The following is a 10,498-nucleotide window of genomic DNA, read 5'->3' on the forward strand; positions in this document are numbered from 1 at the left end:
TTCGTAACAGATCCCCCTTAGGGGGATGATTCTGCGCCTCCAACAGGCTGCAAGCCCACCAGGGAGAAAAGCGTCTCCGAGTGCGGAACAGCCCCGGGAGGCACTGCCACCCCCTGCCAGCCGGCGGAGCGGGGCGGGCACTCAGGGAGGCGCGGCCGGGAGAGCGCTTCCTGCTTCCCCCGGTCCTTCCTGCTTTCCCCGGTCCTTCCTGCTTCCCGCGGCCCTCCCTCCGCGGGGCGGGGCCGGCCGGGGGTTCCGGGTCGGCTGGGAGCGAGGCCGGCACCGGGAGCGACTCCGAGGCACCGCCGCCATGAACCGCTTCTTCGGCAAGGCGAAGCCGAAGGCGCCCCCGCCCAGCCTCACCGACTGCATCGGGACGGTGAGTGCCCGCCCCGGGCCGCCCGCCGGGGGTCGGGGCCGCCTGGGCACTGCGCGGCCCGGCCGCCTTCTCGGGAGGGGCGGGAGCGGCGGGGGTGCCGTGTGACAGGCGTGTGTCTGTGTGTATGGGGACACGGCTGGCGTGGGCACTGTGTGTGTGTGTGTCCCTGGGTAATGTATGTGTGTCACAGAACCGCAGAATGGCGCGGGTTGGAAGGGACCTTGAAGATCATCCATTTCCAGCCCCCACGCCGTAGGCAGGGACACCTTCAGTTGAAGGCTCGGAGCCTCGTCCAGTTCAACCTGGCCTTGAACACTCTTTCAATGGGCACAGATACACGGCTACGTTTTGGTGCAGCGCGTTTGTACATATATGTACAATATGTGTGTGTGTGTGTGTGTGTGTGTGTGTGTGTGTATGTGCACACATGTATTTTAGTGTGAACCTGTGCAAGAACCTGCCTGTACACTGGCGTGTGCCTTTGTACGCATCTACACCCGTGCCTGTGTTTGTGTCCTGTGCGTAGAAGCACGTCCCATAAGCGGTGGCACACAATGTGCACGTAAGGCATGGCTCTCCTTACATCCTCGTGGATATTTTCAGTATTGCCGTCTGAGGACTTCCCTGCTCTGATTCCACTGGCTAACTCCTGCCATGCCAAGCTGTGGCAAGGCAGGGGCAGGTGTAAGAAAACCAGTCTCTCTGTCCAGTACAGAAGGTGGGAGGGTAATTCCCTCTTGTGATGAATTCTTCCGATGAAGAGTGTTCTGACTCTTTTGGGCAAGTAGGCTTGCCGCTAAAGGTGTGTGCAGATGGACAGATAAACAAGGTCAAGATAACCAAGTAAGAAATGATGAGGAAACATGGCAGAACACTTTACAACTGTTGTAAGCTTGGCCTGCCGAAAAGAGGATTAAGGAAAAGTTTTAAGATTTGTCTTGTAATTTCATAGTCTTTTTTTGACTTAAAGTTTTTGAAGAAAACCATAGGATGTTTTTGCAGATCCTTCCATTGTAAACTTATTTTAAAAGGTGAAAAAGAACACAGAGGTCTTGAGTATTTGTCTCAGTAGTTAACTAAGTCCTGTGAAAGGTCTCTGGAACCAGACAACAAAAATTTCTATGGAAAAATCACAATTTTCCTCCCAGAAGATTTATTTTGATATCCAGTGAAGAGACTCTCCAAGTAAAATACCTAATTAATATTTGTCAGTGCTACCTACACAAGCCTACACATTGGTCCCTTGTGTATGCCACTGGGTGATACAGGGAGAGACATGGTCATAGTGTTTTTCCCAGTAACTTATTTCACTGGCAGAGAATCTGTATTGCTTTTTAGCAGTATTAAGCCCAAACATAACTCCAAATATGTTTAGTTAGAACAATGGATAAACTATCTGATTGAAAATCAGGATTAGCTTTCCCATTGTTGCTGGTAAACACTTTGATGGCTTGAACTCCAAAATACATCTGAGATACTGTTGTTAATACTTAAATTTGTCATTTTGGCAATATCACCTGAAGACCAGGAAACTTTGTTTTCCTCAAGACAACCAACTCCCATATTAGTCTGTTAAATTTTTCATGCTGGTTTTGCCAGTTCCAAGTTAATGTCTGTTTTCTACTGTTGCAGCAAATCAAAAGACAATTTAGGTATGCCAGCAGGTTGTCTTCTGCTAAGAGCTTGTTCATTTCTATTGGATTTTTGGGATTCATCAGAGTGTAATTTAAACAGCTGTTTTCATTGGCAACACCAGGAAATTCTAGGATTTTTTCCAAAAAACACTGAATGCAGTTTTGATCCTCTTCTCATTGTTTGTAACTTCATTGTCTGAAAATTTGACTCTGCAAGACAGCAGGTTAACTGAAAAGCAGAATTTTGGGTTTATTTTAGGTATGTGATGACTTTGGCAACCTGTGATGAGTTACAGGGTGGTTTCTAAAACATGAAATCAAGAGCCTGTGTTGGTCAGCTGTTGAGAGAGGAGGGGCTGGCTGCAAGCATACCTGTTAGGGGTGTGTCATCACAGGAAGTCTCTAAAGCACCCTGTTCCGATGCCTCTCAATTTCTGGGAATGGAATTAAAATTTAAGACCACTCTGTATACTAGTAAGCATGGGAAACATGCTTCCTTTTTCAAGTTTGAAGCTTATGAATTAACTTTTTGTGCCAAGTTATGTGCAGTAATCTACCTGATTTGTGAAAGACTCGCTGTATTTTCAGTTCATTTTCACTGTGGTGAAGTCTCTAGTATAGATTCTGCTAAAGAACTACAGATATTATTAGATTTTTTTTCCTTAAATTACATGTGAATTATTATTGAAGAGAGTTATGTGAGATATTAAAAAACTTGCACTGTTTCTTTACCATGTTAAATTCGGCAGTTTAGAGGCTCAAGTAATGTCAGTTCTGTGGTATCTTCTGTCTTAGACACATTTTGCTCTGCCTTTTGAAAGAGTCACATTGCTTTGTGAAATCTCTTACCTTGTTACTTCAGTGGTAATTAGCCTTTAAATGGCAGTTATGAAATTTTATATTTGTTAACTAACAATTTATATTCATAGTTAACATTTGGTCGAAATGTAGACAACTCTTAGGCAGTAATCATGCCTATGCTTTGGATGTGTTTTCCTGTGTAGGCACGTTGAAATTCATTGCACTTAATGGTAGTTTTTTTTAGGCTTGTTGGCAGGGCAGTCAGTTGACTCAAAGCTGTCACGAGACCAGTAGGAGGAAGGATGCATCAGGAAGTGCGGCATTAGTAGTGTTTTTATTTTTTCTTCTTTGACAAAACCACTCCAAACCTAGGGCTTTTCAGAGTGGTAAATAGAAAACATAGGAACAAAAGTTGTGACAAGTGTTAAAATTCAGGGTCATTTTCTTTTGTGTAGGTTGGGGCCCTTCTAATATACCTCGGTGTGCCTTATTTGTGAATAGTATACAGCAGCTGTTCAAGTCCTAATACACAGCCTAATTTTCTGCAGGATAAATTAGATCCATTCTCCCCTTTTCTGTCCAGTCTTGCTTTTAAAAGCTGGAGTCCCATGTAATGCCTGTGTGAAATCTTTACATCGTTAATCGATGCGGGAGGCTCTGTCTTAGTTTCCTGCTAGTACTTGTTAAATGAATCATTATATAAATAAACCAAATAACTTTTTTTTCCCCTGTGGAGGCTGACCTCAAAGATGCATTTAGCTGGTGAAGATCTTGAGGAGGTGCTATGCTTTGAACATAGAACAGTTTTAAAATCGCAAATATCTCTTTCTCGCTATTAGTAAAATATTTGGCATAATAGAAAGCTTAATACAAATTTTTCAATGCCAGCTGTGCCCAGACACTTCAATATCCTGTGTGAAATGATCATATCAAACATCCCGCTCAAGATGCCTCTGGCAAATGCATGTTGCTGTCATAGAGCACAGTTTTTGAAGGGTCATTGAAGTACCAGAATGAAAATCCACATGATTGTATGTGCTTAGCCACAACATTAGCAAGTCAGAATTGTAAATGTGCACTGATCAGTCTCAAGCTATAATTGGAATGTCATTGTATTCTAATCCCTAGAGAGGCTCCTTGGAATGAGAAATGGATAAGCTTTATCCTGTTGTTTCCAGAGAAATGCTGTGATTGTCAGTTCATGTTAAGAAGGCTTTTTATGAATTTGTGTGTGCTGTTAGAATTTCCTATACCCATTCTTGGTTATGTAATTGTCATCTTTAACCCTCTTATGCTGAAGGGTTAAAATATTTCCCTGCTGACAGCTCTGTGGTATGCATTGCACCAGGGCTGTTAGAGTTGGCTGCTGGGGGTCTCTTACTGAGCTGTGAAACTACTGTTGGGATTTAGAGCAAAAACAATTAGAATTCAGAGTAACTACCAAGTGGAACTGCTGTGTCCTGGGACCCTCTGTGGGAAGTGATGGGAGCAGCAGCTCACTCTGACGAAGCAGTTAGGCATCTTTGAAAAACTGGTCAAGTCTGGGCTTCTTAGCTGTAACCCATAATCCAGATATCATTCTGAAGGATTAATGTTCTCTGCCCACCAAAAATAAACCTCAAGCCTTGCTGAACATGCTCCTTTCACTTTTGCATTGCCCCCTTATCTGCTATCACGGTACACTTACATGTTTTTCCTTTCCAGTTTAGTCCCTGGCATTGTAATGTTACCAGAAATTGTTAAATAGAGACCTGATTTGAGTGGGTTTGCAAGGGAGCATCTCAAAATGATGAGAACGTTACAATAGCAGAGCTTCCTGCAACCTCAGTGTGTTGTTTCTTGTGCTCCTTGTACAAATTGTTCCACTTGATTCTGGTTTTGGAATCTCTGCAAAATCTAGACTTCACTTGTTTATAAAACCACTGAGTGACGAAACAATTCAGTTAGAAACATAATGAAACTGAGACTGTTCATTTTGTTGTCCAATACCTGAATAAAACCTTAATGAACGTTGTTTTGTTTGTTTTCCCTGTCATGCATTAAAGGTGGATAGCAGAGCTGAGTCAATTGACAAGAAAATCGCTAGGCTTGATGCAGAACTGGTGAAGTACAAGGATCAAATGAAGAAGATGAGAGAGGGACCTGCCAAGGTAAGAATCTTCTGTGGGCTTTAAGCATGAGAGGATGTGACTCACACTTCATGTCATGTAGTGGAGTGATTTAACCAGTTCATCAGGTTCTTAGAAATGCATCTTGCCCTGCAGATGAGATATAAGGTCCTGCAAGATTATTTTCATTAGACATGCATCTTTGAATAGTGTTTTCATTGGGTTTTATTTCTTCTAAAGTGTAATGTAATTCCTCAGTCATAAGTAACTTGCTTGCCTTGTTCTTTGTGTTAATTAAGTCTGACAGAGAGGCTGTTTTGTTCATCAGCCAAAACAAAAAGGTCTGTACTATGCCTAAAGGGAGCAGGAGAATGTATTTTAAAGGGGGTAAACTTAAAATACAAAATATATCTGATAATAAACATATCTGATATGAACCGTATTGTTAAAGCACCTGTTGCAGTATTATTTGATGCTGGCCATTAAAATGTGTTAATGAAAGATGGTTCTAATGGACTAAGCTTGTTTTTTTATTCTTTTATTGAAAAAATAATTCAAAAGCCAGAAATTGCAATTATTTTTTATTAGAAGCTTCATGTACTCGCCTGTTTGGTTAAACATTAATGCAGGACAAATGCTGAATGTGACTATTGTTAAACTCTTGGCACTGGTAACTGAGGAATCTTTTGGAAACCGTAAATCTGATGCATTAGGTTTAAACAGTATAATCACGTGCAAAATCAGATATTTTTCCTAATGTAACAATATTGTGTCTTTCAGAATACAGTAAAGCAGAAAGCACTGAGAGTGTTAAAGCAGAAGCGAATGTAAGTTGAAGCCTTTCTCAGCTTGTAATTAATAAAAGCCTCTTTCCTTTGAGGAGGGGTGGTACACTTGCGTTTCTCTTTCCAGTACTCTTCTGAGCATTCTTTGAAGAAAAATGCTGAACAAGCCTTTCAGAAGCATCTCCTTACAGATTTTGTGTCAGCATTTATACATCAGTCTATAAATTTGTATTGGTAGATGACTGAAATCTGCTCCTTATTATAGCTGTGTTTGGCTCCTAAACATTGTGAGAGATTGCCTCATTTTATATAATTAATTGATTACTGTAAATTGTGTACTTGAAGACCTTGCTCTGGTTGACTGGATATTTACCCATTCTCTGTGGACACCCTTGGGGACTTGAGCAGATGTAGCACAGGTAATTGTGTTTATGCAAATAAACCAAAATGGTTAGGTTGGGTGATCCTGTGCTCTGGTCTTGTCTAGTATACTGTCTTGAAAAGTGTCTTGAACTGATCCAAAGGAAAGGATGTCAGAACAAAGCAAGTATTCAGGAATGTTTCATTGCAATATCTTACAGCAAATGAACTGCAAATTTTAGATGCTGTCTGAGCCAAAGCCAAAGCTCATATCATCTAGCATTTTATATCCTTCAGATAAATTGTACCTTTATAGATGTACTCAATTACTACTTAAGTATTTGTGAGCTCTTACCACCCAAAATATCATATGGCAAGGAATGCAATACTTTATTTAGATATTGTGAGGGGGACTTAATTTTGTGGTTTAGGTTTTGGGGTTTTTGTTCTGTATTTTGACTCTGCTGCCTGTTAATCTTCCTTGCCAGTTGTTCCTCTATTTACAGTCTCCAGGCTCTTCATAATAGGCTATTGTCATATCCCTCAGTCATCTCTTTTCCATCTTGTTGAAAAGTGATGCATTAGTTGTCCAGAAGGTTTTGTATTTGGATGATCCTTGTCTTGCAGACCTCCCACTTTGGATGCTTGAAGGGCTCATTGTTCATTTTTATGCTTTTGTTCTTTTACTTAACTTGACGTAGTTTACATTACTGATTTAATACAAGTTTACCTTGGAGAAGGATGGTTTATTGCTTTTTAAAATCTCCCTTTTGTTTTTCGTTAGCCTTAATGGTTTTCTGTTGGTTCCCTATCCTCCCCCTCCTCCCTGCCCTGCAAAGCTCCAGTGCAGAACCATTGTGTTTTGGATAACCTGGCAACTCTTCCATTCTGCTTAGAGTATTAGTAAGCATGGCATGCATGCCAAGCTTATGGTGATTAAACTCCTGCTGTATTCTCATCTACTCCTAGGCAAATTTGGTGTTGCTGTCAATTAAAACAGAAGCTTAGTTCAGGAATAGCTTTGTCAGCTTCAAATACACAAAATGGCCAGATTTTTATGAAGCTGTTTATTCTGCAGTTGTTTATAATAAATGAAAAACACCCCAAGTCTGTTCCCATGTTTAGACTACTGATGCTGATTTTTCAGGTTGGGTTTTTTTTTTTTAATTAATAATGTTTGTGGTAATAATAAGTCTGGTGTTTTAAAGCTATTATTTGCATTGTTTTTTACAGGTATGAACAACAGAGGGATAATCTGTCACAGCAGTCTTTTAATATGGAACAAGCTAATTACACCATTCAGGCACTGAAGGATACAAAGACAACGGTACCAGTATATTAATCTCACACTTGTTTAATTTGTGTGTGCTACATCAGATACAAGCATGTGGTCTGACTCTCCTTTAGGTGGATGCAATGAAACTGGGGGTGAAAGAAATGAAGAAAGCTTACAAGCAAGTCAAGATTGATCAAATTGAGGTGAGCTTCTATAGTTAAATGATTAAAAAGCAGAAATAATCTACTGAAATAGTGGTGAGTGGGCTATTAACTTAAAGGTAAGCTGACTATTTTAGTTGGCTTTTTTTTATGGGATCACCATCGTAATTCCTTCCTAATTTTTCTTGTACTACGTAATCAGTTGTTGGCCTTATTGTACTGATTATTGTTTCCTTGCTGAGCTAATCTTTAAACTCTCCCTTCCTCTCCTCTGCACTTCAGCATGTTAGTGGATACTTCCTGCTATATTTTTTTTGTCCTTTTTTTTCCTCCTGTGCAGATTAGTGCTTTACTCCCCCAGTTTAAGAAAGTGCCTGATTAAAAAGAACAAAACCTAAAACCAAAAAACCACTAATCAAACAAAAAATGTCATTTCAAGAGGTCAGCAAGGCCTGGCCCTGACTTCAGAAAATGCATATCCCGCCAATAAGGTTTTTAAATATAATTTCAAATATGTTGCTCTTATCCAATGCCAGTGCAGAATTCTTTCAAGTTCTCTTTCCTATGCTGTTATGTGGCCTGCATTGTAAATCTTTAGGCAACTGTTTTCTCCTTACTTGTACCCAAGTACAGTGCCAATAAATGTGCTAAAGTATCTTCTAAATTTTGCTGTGGCACAATTTATTGTGCTGATTTTCCAGATGGTAGATTTAATTGATATAGATATGATACCTTTTCTGCTTTTCAAGATAATGGTGGACCAGGTAATTTATTAGAGGTTTTCAGTTTTCCCTGAAGAGTACTTCAAACAAATAGATTTTGCAGAAATGTTTCAAGGTTCCTCTTTTTCTACCTATAATTAAAATTATAATTTTAATAGTAGTTAAAGCCACATTAGCACTGAATACGTGTGCCTTGACTTGTCTTAATGCTGCTTCAAAAAATAGTTTATGCATTAAAAGAATTGAGTGTTTTGTAGGAATTACTAAACAGAATTTGATTAAATATGGACCAACTAAAACTACTGATTCTTGCTTCAGGACATACAAGATCAATTGGAGGATATGATGGAAGAAGCCAATGAAGTTCAGGAGGCACTGAGTCGTAGCTATGGAACACCAGATATTGATGAAGATGATTTGGAAGCAGGTGAGGAAAGGAGAGGATGATTTTTTACATTACTGAATGTAAAAATCATCATACTGTCATACAGTGAGTTTTAATTTGATAAGTCAAATGCTTTAAATGTGTTTTTTAAAAATTGCTTTTTTTAAACATTAAAGCTGCATTTCCTTTAAAAGCAGTAACAAGAGCACGATTAAAAAATGAGATACCAATGGAATGCTGCAAGGCAGGGAAGGAGGTTCTCTCTAGTGTGTGTGTGTCTGTGTATGTATGTGTGTATTTCCTATCGATGACTAATGCTAAATGAGTCTGAATGTAAGCATTCATCGTGAACCTTGTTTCTTTGTAAGAGCAGCTTTTCTTTTGCAAAAGGAATTCCTTGCATAATTTTTCAACCAACATAATTCACTTTCAGAACTGGATGCCTTAGGTGATGAGCTTTTAGCTGATGAAGACAATTCCTACTTAGATGAAGCCGCATCTGCTCCAGCAATCCCAGAGGTCACTCCTACAGACACAAAAAACAAAGTGAGTCCTTTGCTTTTTAAAAGCAAATTACATTTTTTGTTTGTTTGTTTTGAATTAATCACATTTGTGTTTGTTGCTTTATATTTGGGACCCCTAATATTTGGAAAAAAAAAAAGTGCTTAATGCTTTATGTATAATAAATGTCATATCTACATATGACAGAATACAGGGTACTGAATGCTCCTAATTATATTTAAAGAAAATAACTAAAATGGCATTTTGTAACTCCTATCAAACATTTTCAGACTGCAAATATAATTAAAGTGTACTGTTACAACTCTAGTAAATGTTATTAGTAATTGTAATTCTTAAAACCATAAGAGAGTTTTCTCTCTGTTTGCTTTTGGGACTGTAATAGAGCTCTGTACGGAGGAAGTACACTTTGATGCCAGCTGTCCCACTGTGGTAGTTGCAGATATAGAAACTTTATAAAAATGGTAAGGAAACGTTTTGAAACGTTCTGGTTGGTAGAGAGTTGTTAACCCATTCTTCTTCTTTCTTACAGGATGGCGTATTGGTGGATGAATTTGGATTGCCAAAGATCCCTGCAACATAAATGTTTCAAAAGCACAATGGATATAATGAACTATACTTTACAAATTGTTTTAAGAACCTTTTTTTTTTTTTTTTTAAATCCTGGAGAGCTTGTCCTTCCAGTGTAACCTTAATATCACTACATCCTAGAATGCAATATGAATGGCTGGTGGTGTTCTTTCTTTGAAGAAAGTTGTTCTATTACTGACTTCTCTGTTAATGGAAAGCTCGTCACAATTCCCTTTCAGTGGAAGCAGTCGGTCTTACAGGTTTTGATTTCCGTGTCTTATGGACAAAGTAAAACGTGAAGAGTAGTGGTGGCTTTTGATAGCTGAGGTTTACTTTGACTTTGTATTATGTTTCTCTTTCTTGAGACTAAGACTATACGTTGCTGCTTACTCTCTGTAAAATAGCTCCCTTGTTACTATGCTTATTTGATAAATCAGAGCAATTTTTAAACTACTGCGGTCTCGAGACTTTTATGCGATTGTACTTGTAACCTTCTAGAAAACTGTACCAAATCGGGTTGTCGTTAACTCTGTGTATTCTGTGGAGACATAAAACCACGTAGATTAGCAGATCGCTCCGTGTAGTGTTTTCGGTAACCGATTTGGTTTCGCAGACGGGGCGGGGGCAGGTTATCAGCCCAGCGTGTGGCACGAGCACGGGATTTGCCAGAGGCGGGGGCTGGATCTGATCCTCGCCGCTGTCGGGGTCGGGGTCGGGGTCGGGGTCGGGGTTGGGGAGGAAGCGGTAAAATCACAGCGGGAAGGCGGCATTCCCGTTTTCCCGGTGCGGAAGTGACGT

At 39.9% G+C, this 10,498-nt stretch overlaps 1 protein-coding gene across 1 annotated transcript; it reads left to right on the plus strand.

Moving 5' to 3' along the window:
• Positions 1-211: 211 nt before the first annotated feature.
• Positions 212-10,271, plus strand: CHMP5 (charged multivesicular body protein 5). The gene is made up of 8 exons (XM_027890918.1): positions 212-379; positions 4,860-4,964; positions 5,703-5,749; positions 7,301-7,394; positions 7,475-7,546; positions 8,545-8,653; positions 9,045-9,157; positions 9,663-10,271. The coding sequence occupies exons 1-8, from the start codon at positions 311-313 to the stop codon at positions 9,711-9,713; spliced, it is 660 nt and encodes a 219-aa protein (XP_027746719.1). The 5' UTR covers positions 212-310; the 3' UTR covers positions 9,714-10,271.
• Positions 10,272-10,498: the final 227 nt, after the last annotated feature.

The sequence above is a fragment of the Empidonax traillii genome, unplaced genomic scaffold (genome assembly GCF_003031625.1).
Source record: "Empidonax traillii isolate 1590-97213 ecotype Southwest subspecies unplaced genomic scaffold, ASM303162v1 scaffold303:size634589, whole genome shotgun sequence".
Taxonomy (NCBI): Eukaryota; Metazoa; Chordata; class Aves; order Passeriformes; family Tyrannidae; genus Empidonax; species Empidonax traillii.